The 23617-nt window shown below is 36.0% G+C and overlaps 1 protein-coding gene and 1 long non-coding RNA gene across 2 annotated transcripts in view; both read left to right on the forward strand.

The window, feature by feature from the left end:
* The window catches only part of anxa4 (annexin A4), a 22263-nt gene extending 3939 nt beyond the window's left edge, over positions 1–18324 (forward strand). Inside the window, exons 3-13 of the mRNA XM_067433098.1 lie at positions 427–514; positions 3279–3373; positions 5229–5342; positions 12499–12589; positions 12677–12756; positions 12925–12981; positions 14751–14844; positions 16972–17067; positions 17158–17216; positions 17301–17423; positions 18042–18324. Coding sequence (XP_067289199.1) covers positions 427–514; positions 3279–3373; positions 5229–5342; positions 12499–12589; positions 12677–12756; positions 12925–12981; positions 14751–14844; positions 16972–17067; positions 17158–17216; positions 17301–17423; positions 18042–18101 — 957 coding nt within the window. The 3' untranslated portion in view covers positions 18102–18324. The remainder of the gene's footprint in view (positions 1–426; positions 515–3278; positions 3374–5228; positions 5343–12498; positions 12590–12676; positions 12757–12924; positions 12982–14750; positions 14845–16971; positions 17068–17157; positions 17217–17300; positions 17424–18041) is intronic.
* On the forward strand, positions 7400–10239 carry LOC137062241 (uncharacterized). The gene is made up of 3 exons (XR_010901213.1): positions 7400–8626; positions 9202–9290; positions 9431–10239. It is a non-coding gene; the product is annotated as an uncharacterized lncRNA (long non-coding RNA).
* Positions 18325–23617: the final 5293 nt, after the last annotated feature.

A 23617-nucleotide genomic window follows, 5' to 3' on the forward strand; every position in this document is an offset into this window, starting at 1 on the left:
AGTATATTTTTTGAAAATGTAATTTATCATTTTCATGAAATTGTAATAATATTTCACAGTATTGCTGTTTTTATTGTATTTTTAGTCAAATAAACCCAGCCTTGGTGAGCAGAAGACACTTAAAAGTTTAATGATTTAAAAAAAGCAGAAGACACTTATAATTTTAATGATTTAAAAAAAATTGTATTAAGAAAATATTCAAATATTTGCAAGAGAACGCCTCAGCTTTTTAGTATGATAGTGTATGTGTGTCCAAGAATTGGAGTGATACTCTAAATTACATTTTTCACATTTAGGATGTGTTGGCATAATCTGATGTTAAAAATATGCGAGTTGTCGAACAGCCTTGTGACAGCAACTCTAAATTTATAGGTGTCAGACTTTACCCATATCTTAAAGGTGCTGTTATCTCTTCTTTTGCTGTAGTTGGGCAACCGTGGAACCGTGACTGAGGCATCAGGATTTAAGCCAGATGAAGATGCCCAGAAAATCTATGGTGCGATGAAAGGAGCAGGTAAGTGATCAGACAAATCAGAACTGGACTTCGAGATGAGCGTATTTACATGATCAAGTTTCTGTCCTTTTGAATGAGATGAGAATCATTACCTGGTTGCTTTTAAAATAATTTCATTAATTACTCACCCTCATGTCGTTGGACACCTGTAAGACCTTCGTTCATCTTCAGAACACAAATGAAGATATTTTTTATGAAAGCTGATGGCTAAGAAAGGCTTCAAAAAGTCCTCCATTGGGATTCAGTACATTTCCACTGACCCACTCACAAGACCCATTAAAGGCACTAAAGACTCGGTTACTCAGTTACAGAAAGACTCGGACTAAATCTAAAATGTCTTAAACTGTGTTCCGAGGATGAATGGAGGTCTTACGGGTGTGGAACGACATTAGGGTAAGTCATTAATGAAAGAAATTTCATTTTTGGGTGAACTAGCCCTTTAAATCTCTCTTTTCATTTGCAAGCTGTACTCAGCACTGACACATGTTGCTCTGCTGGTTTTTTCCCCCCCCCAAAAAAAAATCTCTGGCATTTTTCCTGTAACCGAAAAGGTGTTTCCTCATCTGTGTAGACTAGCGCGCGGCATGATGTTGAGAATGCAGATTTTAATTTAATGAACATCAGCTGATTGTAGCGTGAGATACATTACAAAATACAACTCACAATGTTCATGCTGTTAGTCATAGGCTTGCTTGCTGGCCTTAAGTGAGTTATGAGGAACATGCAATTTGATACTTTGAATAACAGGGAACTTTTCTGACCGGAAATAATTCTGAAAGTGTCAAAGATGGCTATGCAGTGCAAAAAAAAGAGAAAAGAAATAATTTCTTGCAGTTTTTCAATCAGCCATATGATTCCTAACTTTGGGCCTGAAGGGAAACATGTAATGCGATACTCTAAATTCCAATAAATCTGTAAGTCCAAAATCGTTAAAAATGGGGAAATGAAAATTGTGAAACTTCCATGGAATCACTGCCATGGAACATGAAAGTAAAAGTTCAGCGGAATAAATAATGTGATGTATTACAAAACTAAAAAAATAATATTTATATGTATGTTTATACACTATATTGCTAAAAGTATTGTGACACCCCTCCAAATCACTGAATTCAGGTGTTCCAATCACTTCCATGGCCACAGGTGTATAAAATCAAGCATCTAGGCATACAGACGCTTCTATAAACATTTGTAAAAGAATGGGTCGCTCTCAGGAGCTCAGTGAATTCAAGTGTGGTACTATGATAGGTTGCTGTCTGTACAGTAAGTCCATTCATGAAATTTCCTCACTATTAAATATGATCACATGTAAGTGGAATTATAATACAGTGGAAGAAATGGGGAACAACAGAAAATCACAGAGCGGGGTCAGCACATGCTGAGGCGTGGAGTGCGCAAAATTCGGCAACTTTCTGCAGAGTCAAGAGCTACAGTCCTCCAAACTTCATGTGGCCTTCAGATTAGCTCAAGAACAGTGCGTGGAGAGTTTCCTGGAATCGGTTTTCATGGCCGAGCAGCTGCATCCAAGTCTTACATCACCAAGTGCAATGCAAAGCATCAGGTGCAGTGGTGTAAAGCACGACACCACTGGACTCTAGAGCAGAGGAGACGTGTTCCCTTAAGGGACAAATCACGCGTGTCTGTCTAAGTCTGGGTTTGGCGGTTGCCAAGCAGAATTGTAGTTGCCTGAATGTCTCGTGCCAAGTGTAAAGTTTGGTGGAGGGGATTATGTTGTGAGGTTGTTTTCAGGGGTTGGGTTTACCATACCAAGACATTTTGGACAATTTTATGCTACCAACTTTGTGGGAACAGTTTAGGGATGGCCCCCTCCTGTTCTAACATGACTACGCACCATTGCATAAAGCATCGGTCCATAAAGACATGGATGAGTGAGTTTGGTGTGGAGGAACATGACTGGCCTGCACAGAGTCCTGACCTCAACCCGATAGAACACCTTTGGGATGAATTAGAGCGGAGACCTGAGCCAGGCCTTCTCGTCCAACATCAGTGCCTGACCTCACAAATGCGCTTCTAGAAGAATGGTCAAAAATTCCAAAAAAAACACACTCCTAAACCTTGGGGAAAGCCTTCCCAGAAGAGTTGAAGCTGTTATAGCTGCAAAGGGGGGACCAACTCCATATTAAACCCTACAGATTAAGAATGAGATGTCATTAAAGTTCATGTACATGTAAAGGCAGACGTCCCAAAACTTTTGGCAATATAGTGAATACATATTTGTTTCAAATAAATCCTTTTGAACTTTCTGTTCATTATATTCTTATTCAGTTTGATAATAAGATAATGCCAACATCGATAATAAAAAGAAATGTATCTTGAGCAGTAAATCAGTATATTAGAATGATTTCTGAAGGATCATGTGACGCTGAAGGCTGGAGTAATTTGACATCACAGGAATAAATGACGTTTTAAAATATATTCAAAAATATATCCAGTTATTTTTAATAATAATAATAATAATAATATTTTGCAACATTACTGTATTATTTAATGTATTTTGATTAAATAACCATAAGACACATTAAAAAAATGCAACATTATGTATTATATGCGTAATAATTATTATATAATGTATTTTATATTAAATGGCACATCAAAAACCACAATATCCATTTTCAACGTGTTTGGTGAAGATGACAAAAGGTGAAAAGGATGTAGTTATCAGCTTATGCAAAAAAAACTCAAAATGTTTAAATAATTGGTTTAAAATTTCATTTTTGCATTAACTGTTGAAATGAACTACTTTCAGGTACCAATGAGGCGACTATCATCGAGATCCTCGCTCATCGCACAATTGCACAAAGGCAAAAAATCAAGGAAGCTTTCAAACAGAGCGTGGGAAAGGTAATATACTCAATTACTTTACCTTTTGCCTTGCTAGCTGTCATTATCTCACTTGCAATGGGATTTATGCCCATATATATATATATAACAGGAAAACAGGTCTCATCCCATCCACTCGTCTGAGAAAGTGTTAATGGCATTATGAACTAATGCCACAATCTATGGAATTATAAGGAAATCATCCAGCTAACCTAACTGTTTTTTTTATATATATATTTGGTTTCCTGTTCAGTTTTACTATCCAAATGTTAGTGATTAAAAATTGCTTATGCGATGGACATTAATTTGCTATGCTCGTCTTAGCCATAACCACCATAGACATTGAGGGAGACAAGTCTATTTCTTAATTTTTTTCCGCTCTTAAATCTATTTTAATACTTTAATAATATAATTCCTTTAAATAAACTAATAAGACCAATAACCCCCGCCCTCCCCATCCAAAAAAAACAACAAAACAATTTGGTCCCCCCAATGTCCAAGACATGGTTATAACCTTGGTCTTTGGTAGCTTCTTCAGTAACACCCCTCTATATTTAACTAAGCACATACAAAAGACCTGAAGCGATGCAACCTGTTTTACAGAAGACATTCGTTTGTTGCACATGGACTGTAAAAAAATATTTTTTTAAAAGTTATCTGGTTGCCTTAAAATTTTGAGTTCATTGAAATTAAAAATTGAGTTAATATAATGAACATTTTTTTGAGATTCGACAACCTTTATTAAAAGATTATTAAAAGATTTTGTAAGCATATTGGGTAATTGTGTGTGTTTTATTTGTGATGATGCAGTGAAACATGCCAAATAGTGCTATTTTCATGATTTATCAATTTTCTTATGTGGTTCAGATACAAAAATATTTTGAGTTTCTATTTCTTTAACAAATTTCCTTCATTGTATCAACTCAAATTTTTAATTTCAATAAACTCAAAATTTTAAGGCAACCAGGTTACTTACTTTAAGTTAAACCAACAAAAACATTTGTACAGTGTATCTATAAAATTCAGAATAGTGGCCTAGGATTAACCGATCTCCCTTTGGACCAACACGATAAAATTAGGGAAGCTTGTTGTTGCTCTCTTATCTTTGCGGAAGGTCCTGATGGCAGGGACGTATGAGCTGCCATCAGGCTGTATTTACATGAAGCATGTGGTTCAAAAGGTGATTAGATAACGGTGTTGACATTTCTTAATGATTCCGTAGCCAGAATGAAGACGAACAAAGGAGAGTATGTCACTGATAACAGATGCTGCCAACCGACTTCAATCATTAACTCTTCATGTCAATATACACAGCAGAGAGTCTGTGCAATTCACAAACGCTGTCTTTCAGGGGACATCCCTGCTTTATGACTGTTATCGTAACGGAGTATAAAGAATGCAGCATTGACTTTTATTGTACTTCCTTTATTAATCTGTAACCCCCTCTGTTAATCTGTAAGCCGGTCAATGAAACCAGAATCAGTGAAAGTGGCATTCAGGTCTTGAACCGTATGTTAATGGAAACTTTGAGTGACTCAAGCGCTCTCTGTGGAGAAAGAAAGTGTGAGTCATTGTGGGGAAAAATTCTGGACTGCATTCAGGACAGTCTCGTGGACACGACACGCCTTCCCCACCCAACTCCCTCTGGAGACTTCCAGCAGATATTACAGCTCTGGTCTGCTGTCTCAACAAAACACTCTTTCCCAATCCCAAATCCATTTGTTTCTTTTTCCTTCTGATGTAATATTTGTAACTGTGTGAAAATGAGCATGAATGAATGTATCTAAGAATAAATATTCTTATTTGAAGCTTTTCTGCACAGTGGAATTTTTAAAGTCATGTGGTAAACAACAGTTTATTTTAAACCCTCATTCAGGAACTGGTTGACTGCTTGAAGTCAGAGCTTACTGGAAACTTTGAGAAGGTTGTGGTCGGGTTGATGATGCCCGCCCCGGTGTACGACGCATATGAGCTGAAAAACGCCATCAAGGTTAGTGAGGAGAGAGGGGACTCCAAAATACGAGACTTTTCTTTCTTTCTCTGTTTGGATAGAGAAATGTTCTTAGGCAAAATCATTATGCAAACTGTTTTGCATGGTTATTAGGTTCTGTCATGTGCCATGGTATTGTTTCACTGCATGAAAAAAGGTGTATCCGGACCCGTATACTCCTGTATACACTGCTGAAATTCGGAAGAATCCGGGAGTATACTGGCCGGATAGGTCAAATTCCATGGATCGGTATATATCCGTATACATCCGGAATGATACCAAATCGGATGTATGTTGTGGCCGTATACTTCCATGCTACAGCCATTTGTTGCCATGGCAAGTAATCCCATCAGGGTTTTTCAGGAGACATTTTCACACCTCTGAGCAGCTTTGCCTCCCATCCCCTATTGGCCTTTCAAATCAAACTGGATTGGTTGTTCTTTTAAAACCACTCCCAAAACCCAAACTGCTATTGGAGGACAGGGCACATTGAAAACCCAGTAAAGTGATTTTATTGGTTACTTTTAAAACTTAGCCCACCCAAGGCCTTATAGCTTAGTGATTTGATTGGTTATAGGTCAGCTATGCAGATACTGCTCATACACCATAAACCCCACCCCCCTCTCCCCCCAAAGGAAAAATACACACAAAAAACAATTTAGGAAAATATGGAATATTTATTAAGGTACATAAAACATTACCAAGAGCATTTTAAACAAGCAAAAGAATAGAATGGAGAAACAAAAACAAGTGAACAAAATGTATTTAAAAGGGATGAAAATGTAAAGAACAAAAAAATAAAAAAAAAATAAAGGCATTTAAAAGGACAAATAAACAATATAAATATAACTATATAAAATAAACATAAGTTAAAATGAAAGGGTAAAAAAGGCATGAAAAATAAAATTAACACAACATATTTAAAAGTTGGCGATATAAATAAATAAATACACAGTGTATCTAAAATGTAACATTATAAAATGAGAATGCAAAATTGTAAACATTATAAAATTAGAACCAAAATGTTAAAAAAAAAAAAAAAAAAACTCCCAAAGAGCATTGTAAACATATATTATAAAATGAATGGGGGAAAAAAAAGTGAGCAAATTCTATTTAAAGGACGGCGTTGTAAAGGAATAAGAGGGAAAAAATGCATATAATATATGTTCTTAGTAAACAATATATATAAGTGGAAACATTTCCCAAGAGCATTGTAAAAATACATTATAATGATGCACTGATGATGTGATGTGTAGCGTGGGTCAGCCTCTTGTCTGGTTCGTAGCACTTGGCAGAGCGCAGACAACTGTGGTTCTGTTTGGTGGAGACCTCACCATCCACACTGGCCTTCCATCAACATCAGCATCTTCATCAGACATCTGCGCTATTGTTGCGGTCTCTCACAGGTCTCTTTCTGCGTTAGCTTGTACAACCCTGGACCTGGTCTCCAGCAACTGCAAAACATGACAGTAATTTAACCACTAAAACACAGACTGTGTTTACATGTGCAACAATAATGCAACTATGTATTCTAAGAGTAAGGTCTTAATCGCTGGAAGGTGCTCACATGACATGAGCAGAACTCTTCACTCCAGTTTACATGCGATTTGCATTATTCACTAATGAGTATGGTTATGTCACACTCAGATTTGATCAAAGTATTGGGTTTAATGTATAAGTTTAATCACAATATTGACAAAATCATATCTCCTAAAGAGAAAATAAATGCTTAGCAAGTTTCTGAACTTACCCTTCACTTTCTTTGACGGTTCTTCGCCATGTTCTTCATAATGTCTTTTTTGGGCCTTTTCAGGCTGAGCCACAGAATACTTCCTCCGTGGTGTCTCAATATGTCTTGCATCCTGCTAAATAAATCATGAATAATTGTAATACCAATAAAAGTAAGCAAAACAAAGCACACATGGTAAATATTAATATAAAATTACTTTAAAAAAAGAATACAATCTTTAAGATTACCTTTTACAATTTCAGGGTCAACATCTGTAAAAGTTGTCCTTAATTCTTCAAAGGAAAATGGTCAAAGCGAGGTTGTGTGATGACTATTCTGGGGGAAAAGTTGCAGTTATAATTAATGAAATTCAGTTTTGGCATTTCAAATCCATATGACGTTAGAAGTAGGTTAACCTAACATTTACAGTATACAATAAGCAGTCTTACCCAGTCTGTGGATCGTATTTGTGTGGGCTGTTCTCTGAATTGGGTTTCACACAAAGGCACCTTACAGATTCCTGTAAAGTTTGAAATTAAAATGCGTTTAAACGGATTCACAATCTGCAAGAACCACAATATTTTCAAGTTTGAATAAGATGGCCATCAAAGTAACCGCTGGAGACAAAACACAATGTTATTAGGCTAACGTTAATTGTAAGCCAACTTTGGTTTACAGGCACATTATATAACAATAACTGAACTTACCTCACGTTACGTGCCCTTTTAAATCTTTTCACAGTGTTGTAAGGCTCTTCCTGTAAGTTAGTCCGTGCTGCTCATACTTTTGCTCGAGAGAATAAAGACGCTGGAGAGCCTCTTGGAGAAGATCAGCCCGTTCATGCTGTGCAGATATTAAAGTAGTAAGCTGACGAGATATAGCACACTGGCCGGAGATCAGCTGCTTCATCAAGGCATTCAAAGTAACTGGGCTTGAGCCTGCTTGTCCTCCTCTGTTCAGTGAAGTAAAAAAAACTAAGGTTCCTTTTACTCTCCATATTAAATCTGTCGAAAATGATCGATTCCAAATCTCAACCAAACACCACAAAAAAAACAACTATCCGTTCTCTGTACTTCCGGAAACAATGCGGAGGTTTCAACTTTCGCGCGCATGAAACAATACACTACTATTGGGTGCGCCTCAGTCCCCACCTTTATTGTGAGTGGTTGATTTCAAACCTCAAAACGCCCCCTCTTTGGCGCGTACTGTTTGCTTGCTAATCACCACTCAAACCACGCCCTCGGTATGACGCGTCGCAGGTGTATCTTTAATTTGGTGCAAAAATATAATGCTGGACATAATTATCTATCAACATGGAAGGACAACCACCTGTTGATAATAATACGAGAAAGAGAGCTCGGCGGTTTTGCGACCACTGCAACGATAATGTTTCCCATGCATATTTTTATCTTCACAAAAAAAAGTTTTTTTTTTCACAATGGAGCGATTACAGCTGAGACAAATCACAACACAGAGCTGGAAGTGAGTGCATGTGATGAACTTCATCCAGACGAAATGAGACCTGTGGACTGGGATGATGCTGGTATTCATTTTGGTAAGTTACTGAACTTTTTTTTTTAATGTAAGACCAAAATGACAAGTAAAATAAGATGGTGATCATCAGCATTTGGTTTATATATTTACTGTTGTTGTGCAACATTACACTGATGTTCATGATCTGCTTTGGTTAGAGTTGACACACAATAGTGATTTGCTTGTTTTCAGAATGTAGTAAGTTTGTGTTTTTTCCAGTATAGGCATAAGTCTTGTTAATACATTGTAACTTTTATTATTACAAATTTGGTCATAGCTTTATTTGCTGAACATTTAAATCATGATGGGCCATTCATAACAATAACTAAAGTTATTTGGATAAACTATTACGAATGGCCCATTAACATTTCTATGGCCCATCATGACTTGTACACATGATGTACTGTAAAGTGTGATTCTATGGGATTTTAGTAAAAAGCTGCTAACTTTAAGATAATGCTAGACAAATGCATAGCTCCAGCCATTAACCAATTGGTGTTGTGATGTTTCACTGTTTAAACTAAATCTTTGTATTTAGCTTGTGTATGTAAATTTGTGTGTAGCTAAAATCGTTGTATTGTTCTTTAATTGTTACAGAGAACATTGGAGTCCAAGAGCAAGTTGATTTCTGCATATTTGAAGAAACCAAGCATTTCCAGGAGAACCAAGATTCGGCAGATCTGAAGGCAAGGCTCCTTACATTTAAATTGATGCACACAGACAGATGTGCACAGACAGATGTGTATTATGTTACACTTCTATTATTTTTTTCTAAAAAAAAAAAAACTCTAACAAATGTCTTTTTTTTTTTTTGAAGAAGAAGAAGAAGAAGAAGAAGAAGAAGAAGAAGAAGAACGCAATGAGCTGCTCAGGCTTTCCTTGGAGCTCAGTGAAACGTCTTCAGATGATGACAGTGACCATGAAGAGCAACATGTCTTTACAGATGGTCAGCACAGTGAACATTTGGATTTTAAAGATGACAAACCTGAAGAAGATAATGACAATAGAGACAGCTCTGCTTTATTACTTGTAAAGCTAATAGCAATAATGCTTTTAACCTGGCAAGCATTGTTCAACATTTCAGACAATGCCATCACTGCACTGCTGCTATGCCTCAGACAACTGATGGCTCATTGGAAATATTCTCAGTGTTGATTGGTGTCTCCTCTGGGTTTGCCACTGTGGCCTTTGGTTTACTCAGTTGGGGACACACAAACTATAACACTAAATTTATGATCTAAGTTATTCAACTAAATATACAAATAAAATGAATTAACTAGGTCTTATTTAATTCTATAAACTATAATATTGATCTGCCAACATTGTTGACCCTACAGCCAACTAAAATATTGTTGCAATACTGTCTCGTTTGATACTGTGAGGCTAATTTGAAACAATCGTCATTGTAAAAGCGCTATATAAATAAAGTTGATTGATTAATGCAATTTGCTGGTATGATTCCCAAGACTTTATATTAACTAAGAAAATATACCAGTACGACAACTTCACTGAATATGCTGTCTGTCCAAAAAGATAAGCTTCAATGGCAAGGAATATCTGTACCCCAAACTAACCTATTGTTACAAGAAAGTAACTCCGTCATTAGAGACCTTGGTAAAAAAGACCTGGGTTTTTTAAAAGAGAGGCGTGGAGAGAAATACAAATTCTTGGACGAACCAGTCCTCGAACCAAATGCAGAGCTGCGTGCTGGAGTCATTAAGAGATTTCTTATAATCAGTGTTAAAAACTAACACACGTACTATACGCCATGTTGTTGCAAAGGTTTCGTGGTTGCACCCTCATCCAGACAGATGTTTCTTTGGGAACCCTGTGGAGGTGTGGCACACAGACTGATTGTGCAGCAGCGTTCCTACCTGTGGAATGTATTGCAGGGAGATGTGTACTAAGTACATACATTGTGCAGTTAAGTCAGACAAAAGAAAAGGTATCAGCCATAATTCCCATTTGCACAATGTTTGAGATTTAGCCCCATGCGATTTCCAACGACCTTCTTTTTATTCCTTTAATTTTATTTTGAGCATATCTGGGTTTTTTTTTGTGTTTTTAAAGCCATGTTTTCATTATTTCACATTAATGTACATTCCTTTTTATTAAATGTTATTGTTATTAACTGCCTTTTGTAAAACTTCACAATAAATGTGTGTTATTCTAAAATGGTTGGTTACTTTTCCTTTATTTGTTCCATTTAATTCCTTAATTTAAATACTCTGTTTTTGTGACTATATGTTCGGGGTGTTTATTTTGTAGTGTTTTTATAAAAACTTTGATTAAGAGTCATAATTCTCAATCCTGAGGTCCTCCCCTGCCACCCCTCCCTCTGAGAACAGACAACACCTCAGTGTCATTAACATATGAAAGGCCTTCTTCACACCTAACAGTCACCAGTCCTAGCACCCAGCAGTGTTTCAGCTGTATATTTCTGTGAAATTTCACGGATGCCTGTATATGTCCGCATATGTGAGGTTTCCGGGTGTATCTTGAAATATACTGTTCCGTGTTACTCTGATCCGCTTTTTCCCACATACGTCCGGTAAACCTCAAATTACACAGGAGTTTACCATGCCCGGATAATGCCGTATTCCAGGGTTTTCATGCAGTGTTTGAAGTGCATTAGTGTATTGAATGTAAATAATGTGGTACACTCTACTTGTACCAAGTTGCACGAAGTTGTAAATAAAACCAACTGTAGATACAATTTTGTTTACAACAAAATACTATTTTAGTCTTCAAAATTTATTTCACGTATAATTAAATCTGTGTGCCGTTTCAGTTAGAAATTATTAGTAAATTTCACTAACAATTAGAAAGTAAATTATACACCAATTTTTTCAATGAGGTTTACATACATACACACACACACACACACATAAATATATATATAAAATATTTTTACGATTATTTGTTGTCACAAAAGTCAGAATCCATCACAATATTGTTGATCATATAGTCTATATAGTCTAATGTATAATGTATATATTTTGTATATAATGTTTGAATATTTTATACATGTATATTTATTACATATAATCAAATTATGTTATGATGAAATATAATTACATAAAGTTAAGTGTATTATATTTTATATTATATGTAATATATCTTATATATTAAAAATTTGTATTACATTTTAATATTTTATTTATATAATTATATATATTTATAGATATATTTTCTATATAGTTTTATATGTGTGTGTGTGCGTGTGTGTGTGTGTGTGTGTAAAAATGTATGTATATATATATATATATATATATACATATATACATATGTGTACATATATACTCACATTTATTTTATATTTAGTAAATAAGAATAAAGACAATACATTGTATATAATTACATAGAAGAACCTATGTAATTTTACATTATATATTGTTTTTTATTTATTTTATCTATATGTTATATTTTAAGATATATATATATATATATATATATATATATATATATATATATATATATATATATATATATATAATATTATATTTAGTAAATAAAAGCAGTATATAATATATAAATAATTAGAATAACTTATGTAATTAATTATATATATTATTAATATTATTATCTTTTTATATTGTTTTAAGCTATTGAAAATCACACAAATCAGTCTCAAAAGTCACAAAAAGCAAAATTGATATCAGTCTGTCCTCAAGATAATGATACTCAGGGCAAAATTATGGCCAGTGTTGGCAACATAACAGGAAACAGACACAGATCACCTGACCTTCAGCAAATATATTAATGGCAATAGGCCGAACATCATCCAATCTTTCATCTTGTTCTGCTATATTCCCTATGAACTTATCCTGTATTGATGGCTTTAGGTGAATTCGGAACGATTATGCTTCAATTTCTTTCCTTCCCTTTGTCCAGGGTGCCGGGACAGAGGAGGCCTGTCTCATTGACATCCTGGCCACAAGATCCAATTCTGAGATTAAGGAAATCATTGCCACGTATAAGAGAGGTACATTGTTAGTCTTTTCTGTTATAAAAGTTATACTGTGTAACCCATATTACACTTTTTTCATGCACTTTTCTTACGCTTTCACAGTGAATGACAAGAGTCTTGAGGACGATGTCTGCGGAGACACATCTGGAATGTTCCAGAGGGTCTTGGTGTCTTTACTCTCGGTAAATAAAACACATTTTCTGTATTACCTCGATTGTGTAAATACTCCTCAGCCCTGTTGTTTGCCATGCAAACCTTCACCGTCCACAGTGTCCGGCCAGGGCAGGTGTGACCCCTGGTGGTTTGGTATGCCGGATTTATTGATACTGTCTTTTCTGCTTTAAATACAGGCTGGGCGTGACGAGAGCACTAAGGTAGATGAGGCTCAGGCCATCCAGGATGCAAAGGTAAAGATTTTGGCGTGGTTAGCAGTAGCTTTTTGCCTAATAAACACATGATCGTTTTTTGTGGTGCAATGTGTTTTACATATGTATTTTGAATTGGTTGATTGGGACACTTTTTTCTAGTCATCTCAATGGCAAAAGTGTCCCAAGCAACCTGAATTCCTGATTTCAGTTCCTTAGATGTTTCATTAACACATTTGTTCGGTCTCTTTAGAGAGAAAAATATATATTTGGGGGAAAATTTTTATTTAAGTAATATTCATTCATTCATTCATTCATTCATTCATTCATTCATTCATTCATTCATTTTTTTAATAAAATACTAGTGATTAAACTCATAGTGGTCAACATTGTCATATGAACAACCAGCCAGTAACTGCAGTGAAGCTTCACAAGCCTTATAACTTTTTCGCCTATATAATTATTTTTATTTTTTTACAATTCATAGTAAGTCATGCGTTTGGTAATCGATTGGACTGCATTGGTGGCTCTAAGTGTTTCGTTCTTTGTCTGAGTCACAGTAGTGAGTGCAAAGTGGAGCCGCGATATCAAGGACTCAAACGATATACATGAATTATAAATAAACAGTTATGGAAATGTAGAAATTAAAGTTAAAGTTACAGTCTCGTCCGGAAGTTCCCAGAAATGCCCGTTGGTGCCTCAGTGACTACTTCGCTCAGAGGAAAAAACATTTTTTTGAAGTGTAATTTGATTGTTTAGTTTGTCTGTGTCCCATTCAGACTGTAAAAAATATGGATGTTGTGTCCGTGACATCACCCATAGGATTCAGAAGAACAGTTCTGAAGCGTAAGGTAGCTGGCCGTTGCCATCTCGGCAGCGCGTTACCGGGCGTCATTTCGGGATAATGGGCAAAGAGGCCCACAAAGTGGGTGGTGTTGAGGTAATCACTAACAGACAGCAGACAAACGGCAATCCATCTTTCTCTCAAAGTGGCCGCGCCCTTAGTTATGCCGTTAATTAAGGCTTTATATAATGTAAACGAGTGTTATAAAAAAAAAATTCACCCCCCTCACAGTTGTCATGAATGGCAAAATTAGCCGTATAGATCAACCCCAATTTGTACCAGGCTGGAAGCATGTTTTTTTTCTGCTGTAAAGTTGGGCATTTTAACATGGGGTTCAATGAGAGTCTGCTCCATTCTGGAGCCTGTCCCTAGTGGCCAGTCGATAAATTGCAGTTTAAGTCACTTTCGCGTTGGGTTCGAGAAACTGGGGAAGGTTTCCGTATAGTCCCATTACATGACATGAAGAGGGCGGGGTTTATGACCTATACTGCATCCAGCCATTTGGGGGTGATCAAAACGCTTTGGCTTCATTTTTCAGGACTCGTGTGGCACACATGCTAGCACTGTTTGTGATTCACCAAACGATCAAATTCATTAAATTAAATTCATTTGTTCGGATTGCATTAGTCAAGTTGCTCAAGTTGATTCAGTAGTGGTAAAAGGTGTTGTTGTACTGCCTTTTCTTAAAATAAATATTCCATTTTTTCTAATGCAATGAGATGGTTATATCTGTTATGTGTGTGTGGCTGTGGTGTTCAAATACTTCGAATGAAGGGGACCGCTGTATATTCTCTGGACAATTATTCATGGATGTGGTTCTGTATATATTCAGTGTCAGCGAGCTGCTTTTTATTGTGTGGGGTCCAGCCTTAGACACACAACAGCCCTGCCGATGTTCATTAATCATTAACGGTATATAATAGGAAATTAGCTTCTCAGGTAAAGTTATCTATTTCTTATCCAATAGGACATCTACGAGGCAGGTGAAGCTCGATGGGGAACAGACGAGGTCAAGTTCCTTACTGTGCTGTGTGTGAGAAACAGGAATCACTTACTTCGAGGTATCTATGCTACAAGATAATAACAACAATCTTACTTCCCAGTTATGTGATAGTTTTTATGTAACTTTAGAAAGCATGGGGAAATGAGCCTGGAACAATGAATGAAGTAGACTCATTACTTCCACCGTGTGGTGACTGGATGTAAATAACATTGTTCAGAATAGACATAGACCTGCTTCTCATACTGTTAATTTAAATGATGTCCTGTACAGTATTATTTTAGTATTTATATACGATATATATATATATATATATATATATATATATATATATATATATATATATATATATATATATATATATATATATATATATATATATATATATTACTCACATTTTAAGTTAAGTCACAAATTACATATATATATATATATATATATATATATATATATATATATATATATATATATATATATATATATATATATATATATATATATTGACTATTGTATATATATGTTGACTATTGTATATATATGTGCAATCAACTGTAATTTGTTACTTAGTCAATGTCCTAAAACAATATAAAAAATATAACTATAAATATATATAATTATATAAATAAAATATTAAAATTTAATTAAAAAAATTAATATATAAGATATATTACATATAATATAATATATAATACACATAACTTTATGTAATTATATTTCATCATAATATAAATTGATTATATGTAATAAATATACATGTATAAAATATTAATTTTAATATATAAGGGGTGTGTGTGTGTGTGTATGTATATATAATTGTATTTTTTTACTGAACATTTAGTTTTTTAGTTGTCTTTTTAATATTGTTATGTGCTATATATATAATTGTATAATATATATATATATAGTGTGTGTGTGTGTGTGTACACTGATCAGGCATAACATTATGACCACTGACAAGTAACACGGCACCTGTTAGTGGGTGGGATATTTTAGGCAGCAGTGAATTTTTTTTTCTCAAAGTTGATCTTTTAGAAGCAGGAAAAATGGGCAAGCGTAAGGATTTTAATGAGTTTGACATGGGCCAAATTGTGATGGCTAGACGACTGGGTCAGAGCATCTCTAAAACTGCAGCTCTTGTGGGGTGTTCCCAGTCTGCAGTGGTCAGTATCTATCAAAAGTGGACCAAGGAAGGAACAGTGGGGATGGGCGGCCAAGGCTCATTGATGCACGTGAGGAGTGAAGGCTGGACCGTGCGGTCTGATCAAACAGACAAGCTACTGTAGCTCAAATTGCTCAAGAAGTTAGTTCTGATAGAAAAGTGTCAGAATACACAGAGCATCACAGTTTGTTTTGTATGGGACTACAGAGCTGCAGACTAGTCAGGGTGCCAATGCTGACCCCTGTCCACCGCCGAAAGCGCCAACAGTGGACATGTGAGCATAAGAGCTGGAACATGAAGCAATAGAAGAAGGAGGCCTGGTCCGATGAATCATGTTTTACATCACGTGGATGCTAGGGTGCGTGTGCGTCACTTAACAGGGGAACACATGGCACCAGGATGCACTATAGGAAGAAGGCAAGCCAGCAGAGGCAGTTATTCATTTCACTTGTCTTAATGCTATGCTTGATCGAGTTATATTCATTTTATTTTATCTATTTTTTTATTTCCACTTATTTCAGTTAGTTGCTAATACAGAACCTTTTAATATTAATATTGTATTTTTTCAGCTTTATTTAAAAAACTAAAATATTTATACTGTAGTTATAGTATATAAAACTAAGTACAATATGCACTATAATAACCAAGTGCTGTATGCAAATGTTTCATATGCAAGTAATATCAAGTTGACCTACTACATTGAAATATGTGCAGTCTACAATCGGTCTCAATTATTTTTATTCAATTTGCCAAGTATCATATTTTGCAATAATTGCAAATAACATTATATGTTATATTTTTATCTGAATAAAATCATTATTTTATTTTAAAATACAAAAAGACTTAATTTCTGATGACTAGACCTTGCTCATTGAATTAAACATGCAAAATTGTCAGGCCAGTACTATTGTTTGAAACCTTAAGCAGTGCATATTTCATATTGATTCAAATTCACACATTATTTCTTTACATACACTGCAGTTAGAAGTGTAACGTCCCACACATTCTCAAGCACTGTTGTTTTCCCAGTGTTTCAGGAGTATCAGAAGAAAGCTGGACGGGACATTGAAGAGAGCATAAAGAGAGAGATGTCCGGATCCCTGGAGGATGCATTTCTGGCAATAGGTCAGTTGTGAGGATTGCAATATTTCAGTAATTTTTTTTTACATTTTCAGTTGCGCTGTTGGATATATAAAGCATCTGTTACCTTTGCAGTGAAAAGCTTGAAAAACAAGCCTGCATTTTTCGCTGAAAGACTTTACAAGTCAATGAAGGTAAATTTAAAACATCAATTGATCTAATATTTACACATGTTTGTTACAAAAGTCCTAATTTCTCTCGTTTTTCTGAACTCTTAGGGTTTAGGCACCACAGATAGCGTGCTGATCAGAATCATGGTGGCTCGCGCCGAGATCGATATGCTCGACATTAAAGCTGAGTTCCTAAAGATGTATGGAAAGACTCTTCACTCCTTTATAAAGGTGGGACACAGTTCTTTCCTGAGGACATTTGACTAAACAATATTCAAAAGATCTATCAATATCTATCTATCTATCTATCTATCTATCTATCTATCTATCTATCTATCTATCTATCTATCTATCTATCTATCTATCTATCTATCTATCTATCTATCTATCTATCTATCTATCTATCTATCTAGATTAATCTCGATTTAAAAAAAAAAATCTATGCCCACCTCTAATATAATCATCTATGCCCACATAATATATATATATATATATATATGTGTATATGTATATGTATATATGTTATGCAGCACAATTGTTTCCAACACTAATAGTAAATCATCATATTATAAAGATCACGTGACGGGGAATGATGCTGAAAATTCAGCTTTGATCACAGGAATAAATTATATTTTAAAGTATATTAAATTAGAAAACCATTATTTTAAATTGTAATAATATTTCACAATATTAGAGGGTTTTTTATTTTATTATGTATTATATATTTTTTCCCTTATATTATTTAAATGATTTATTTAGTATGTTAGTTTAATCTTCTTTTTTTTTTACTGTATTTCTCTAAACCTTTCTGCGGACCCTAGCGGTGAAACCCTGTTGTTTGTTTTCCAGGGCGACACATCGGGCGATTACCGTAAGATCCTGCTGGAGCTGTGCGGAGGGGAAAAGTAACACATCCAGCACGTTCATTAGTGTGAAACGCTCTCTCTCACACCAGGCTTAAGCATTTCAAACACATTCCTTGTTTGTAATTCCAATTAAAACCAAACAGTGACGTTTTAAATGGGATTTGTGATTATTTTTGGTTGTTTATTACCTTGCAGTTTATGGGAGCCCTTAATAGATTGGCACATCTTGGAGTTTGTCAAATAAATAAAAGGAGAAAAGAACAGCCCATTATTGACTATTGATCTTTTGTTGTCTCACTAAATTTTCTTTTTTAATCTCAGCACACTCATCAAGGTCCATTTGTTTAATTACTCCGAGGATAATTTGTTTAATGTACAACATCTATGTGTACTCGGCCCAATTATACTGATTGCTCATGGTTGCTTGCATAGGCATATGAGCTCTCATGAGACTCCATTTCTCTGTTTTTCTAGATTACAACTCACACAGAATACATGGCTCAATTTAATCAAGTGCAATTTATGAATCACATGAGGCTTGGTGTAGAATTATGGGGAAAATGACTGACGTAGCACAGTATATTTACACTTTTACCACTAAGTGGCACTGTGCACATATTCGTGTCATTAAATCACAAATGTAGATTGCTAGATCTTTTATTTTTAGATTTCCAATAAATGATCACTCAGAATATGTTAATTATCCAAAATCTTAATATTACATAATCAGTATTGTTTTATTGTAGGACATATTTAAGTACAGTTTTAAGCACAGGTATTTTCTTCCTCTAGTAATAAACACCAATTACTAAATACAAATTAAATCATTTTTCTTAATTTAGTAGTTTGGTAATTTAAAATAAAGTGAAAAATACAATTGAAATTATTAGTGTTAACTAAAACAAAAACATAAATTGTTACTTGAAATATAATAAACTTATTTTATTTCAAAAAAAATATTTAGTCTAACTTAATGAACTAAAATAACTAAAACTGAAATAATAAAAAAAAAACGATGTAGACATTAAAAATACATAAAAATGACAAAATCACACAACAAAATGACTAAAACTTGAACTAAAATTAAAATAAAAACCAAAAATATAAATGAAAATATGAATTAAAAAAACTATAATAGTATCTCAATTATACTAAAATAACACTGATTTGAATACTGTTTAAACGGGTGATGAATTGAGCAATCAACTTTCCACTGAGCTTTTGATATGTAAAAGGTCATGGTAATATAAGAATATCCTGTAAGTTTCAGAGCTGAAAACTTTGTTTAGTCAAAGAAAAGATTTTGTAGACACCAGGCCCCACCCACAGACTCATGGAGCTGTTCGGATTATGCTACCCAGCAGCAATAAACATGCCGGAGAGCTATTCCTGGTTGTGGAAGAACACGGTCACTGCATAAGCTTCCTTTGGATCATAATATTATAATATTTATAACTGAAATTCCCAGAAGCTGTCGCCACCTCAACATTGTAGCCTGACATGCTACTCATCTCAGAGACCTCTAAGCAGATCATTCTCCTGGAACTTACTGTACCCTGGGAGGACCGCATCGAGGAGGCCAATGAGAGGAAGAGGGCAAAATACGCTGAGCTAGTGGTGGAGTGCCGGAACAATGGGTGGCGAGCAAGGTGTGAGCCCATTGAGGTTGGATGTAGAGGGTTTGCTGGCCTGTCTCTCTGCTGGGCCTATAGCATCCTGGGCATCATAGGGGCCAGTAAGCGAAGCGCCATTAAGGAGGTCACAGAGTCAGCAGAAGTTGCCTCAAGGTGGCGGTGGATAAAGAGGAGAACCACGGGAATTCACTGCGGAATCATTTTTAAACAAGTCTCAGGTCGAGCTGGATTTGCAGACATATTGAGATTAAAACACAATGCCGTGTCTTCTATATAGAATGCGACAGGAATGGTGTAACACACTTATGTGAGTAAAACATCTTTTATATGTTATAGTAGTCCCAGGGCTATGTGTTTTCCAGACAGGCTACCAAAACGTAAGCCCATCGGCAGGCTGCTGAATCTCAAATAGTGAAATAATATTCCTTTCTTGATCTAGGCGCACGCGCACGTTTGTGCGTGTGTGTGTGTGTGTATAAGCACGGTTCACGCTTATATCCACCGATTAGGCGGGCCAAGCAATGCAAAAATAATATTCCAATCAATCGCAGGTGGATGAGAAATAAATCATTGTGTTTGTTTGATAAAGATGTTTACGGGCCCTGTGGTCGAGAGAATCTTTCCATATGCCGCTTTCAAAACAATCCCTCCCTCATCATGTGAACTGAACTGACAGGGGAGCTGAAGCTCATTAAGTATGAAAATATTATCCAAACTTAGCCGCGGACGTTTACTTCCAAGTCTCCAGTGGGCACGCCCATCAAAACCCAGCGTTCAGGAGAGAGCCTCAAAACCAGTGTAGAAAATAGCCTATTACTTATTAGTTATGATCTCTTTGAATGTAAAAAACACACAAACCTGAATGTAAAAACCAGTGCTCCTGTCTGCCTGCTGAAGCATTTGTAGCTCTGTACAGCTGCTTTTGAATCTCTATTTGATATATTTTCTTTGTTGTCTATACTGCTAAATATAGGCTAACTCATTCCATTTATTTTTTTAATATAGCCTATCAAGTTAAATTTGACATTGCTAGCTTTTAATCTAAATCACTACCACGCGTTAGCTTTTCACTAGCCTGGTAGCTTTCCAGGTAGTTTATCGAACAACTGGTAAGTTTTGGATTCATCAACAAATACAGAAAGCCATGTCTTCTTTTCCTGCCATTGTCACTTGCACAACATGCTACATGTTTTGCATATCTATCTCCATTGGCGAACAGGGCTTCACATATGATAAATGTAAGGAAATAATCAGGCTGACGAAAAAGATTTCAGAATTAGAGACGAGCATCCAGACTTTATGTGAGAGTAGTGAGAATGTAACAGCTTTAAATACTGATTTGGATGCGACTAGCTTAGGGAACTGTACATTGTTCAGTTCCGGCTGTAGCGCCCTTGTAGGAGGGCTGGCTGACATTGAGAAAAACACTCTTCCGTTCCAATTAGAACATCAAACATTCTCCCCACTCAGTGACGCACCCACTGAGGATCCTGTTGAAAGTGCCTTAGTAACTGGTGATTCTATTACAAGGAACGTGAAAATAGAGACATCAGCCACCACAGTCACAGGTTTACTGGGAGCCAGAGCGCCTGACATCAAAGCAAATTTAAAAGTGCTGGCTAAAGCTATTAAATTATTATTCATGTCGGCACTAATGATGTTCGACTTCGCCAGTCGGAGATCACTAAAATTAACATTAAAGAGGTGTGTAAACTCATAAGTACGATGTCAAAGGCAGTCTATTGCTCTGGACCTTAAAAGCAGTGATGAAATAGTTAGCAGATTATCATCACTAAATGTCAGGTTGTCTAAGTGGTGTCCGCAAAATAACATAGGGTTCATAGACAATTGGAAAAGTTTTTGGGGCAGACCTGACCTGTTGAAGACAGACAGCATTCATCCCTTCTGGCCTGGTGCTTCTCTTCTCTCTATAGTAATTTGGCACATAGTCTTAGAACTAAACCTTGACCCACTAGGGCCCAGGTCAGGACGCAGACAGACTGGCTTAACCAACCGTCTGCTAGCTGTCTCACGTCACAAGAATCTGATAAATCCTGGCACATTGCGACTCTTTTTACCTAGATATTATCACAGAGACTGTGTCTTTTCCCCGAATTAGTAAATACTGAAAACCATCAAAACCATTCAACAGTAAAAATAGAATTGATGTTCAACAATAAAACAACAGCTAAAATACAGATGAACAAATTATAAAGCTTGGATTGCTGAATATTTGATCCCTTTCTCCAAAACTACTTATTGTTAATGATATGATTACAGATCATAACCAAGATGTGCTGTGTTTGACAGAAACCTGGCTAAAACCTGATGACTATGTTACTTTAAATGATTCCACACCCCAAGATTATTGTTAAAGAGGTGAGAGGGCTTTTGTTATAGCAGATTGTCTGTCTGCAGATGTTTTTAGTTATTTTTTAGAAGGTATTTGTAGTAGCTAGGCTATTAGGGGAGACTGATTATGGTTGTAACAATTTTGACCTTTCTCTGTCTTAAAGTAGCCTACTTTTAAGCCAGTGTGTTCAAATTTAATTCAAACTAGTTACAATTGTCTTTAAATTTAAGAAACAACACTCCTGACATGAATAGAACGGTGTAGATCTCCATATTCGCAGAGCAGCCGCTGCGATCACAGCAACTCTGACAGAAAGCGCTCTCTCTATTGGCTAATGATAGCCCACAGCATAAATACATCTTTACTACGATGCGATTTTGCCAGGGTTTTGTATAGTTTTGTTGTCAATTTGCAAGAAAGTTTCTGAATATTTAAAAAAAATCCTGCTTTTTTATCATTCTAATCAGAGAACCAGAGTAAGCCAGAAAAATAAACTGTGTGTGTGTGTGTGTGTGTGTGTGTGTGTGTGTGTGTGTGTGTGTGTGTGTGTGTGTGTAACTGCGTGTAACTGCAGGCGGGGAACTTCCCCTAAGGCCAGAGTCCATCAGTGTCAAGCTAGTGCGCTGCCTGCAGCCGTCAAATCAAATACTCACCAGAATCAAAGAACACAGAGAAAATGATATGCCCCGCAAAACATTCAACATGTTCCCACGTCAGTTTTCTGTATAGAGCAATTACTGTCGGGAGCCTTATTAACATGGACAGCCTGACAAACCATCTGCCATTCTGTGATTCTTTTTTTTTTTTTTTGCATAAACCTATTTTTTCCATAAACTAACCTCTACTTAATAGTCTGTCAGAATGTTCAGCAGTAAATCGAACATCATGAAATGTTGTGAAACTTTGTCAGACTCTGCTTGAACTGCCAGAGGGCAGGAGCAAATGAATGATGGGTAATCTGTATGACAAACAGAACTGCATTTTAGCATGACTGTCCACAGAGACAGAGCGCATTTAGGCCACGCCCACACGGGGGGGGGGGGGGGGGGGCAATCCAACGCTCTCCATTGACTTTGTATTGCGTGAAGCGGTCGCCTTGTCTTTTCTTACTTATAGCCTAACACACACACACACAAAAAAAACAGAACAATGTCTAAAAGCTGATATGTGACAAGGTGTACAGCAAACAAGCTAAGAAACACACAGCTGAGTTTTTAAGCTGTCGACCCCCCCAAAAAACCGAGTGAGTCAAAAGTAGATAGATGCAGCTGTGAAGCTTCAGGAAGAATGGGTACATTTGGGGACCCTGACACTCAGTATGCCTACGTGTGCAGTAAACTATTTGTCACTGTTAAAGGGTTAGTTCACCCAAAAATAAAATTGATGTCATTAATGACTTACCCTAATGTCGTTCCACACCCGTAAGACCTTAGCCTAGAAATCTAGACGCACCATAGTGGCAGCAAATCTAATTTGCCCACGAGTGTCAGCTAGCAACTCTCAATACCCTTCTGAGCTGTAAACGGCAAGCTCTTGACGGGCCAATCACATCGTGTATAGAGTCGGTGGGCG

This window comes from Pseudorasbora parva, chromosome 23, assembly GCF_024679245.1.
Source record: "Pseudorasbora parva isolate DD20220531a chromosome 23, ASM2467924v1, whole genome shotgun sequence".
Taxonomy (NCBI): domain Eukaryota; kingdom Metazoa; phylum Chordata; class Actinopteri; order Cypriniformes; family Gobionidae; genus Pseudorasbora; species Pseudorasbora parva.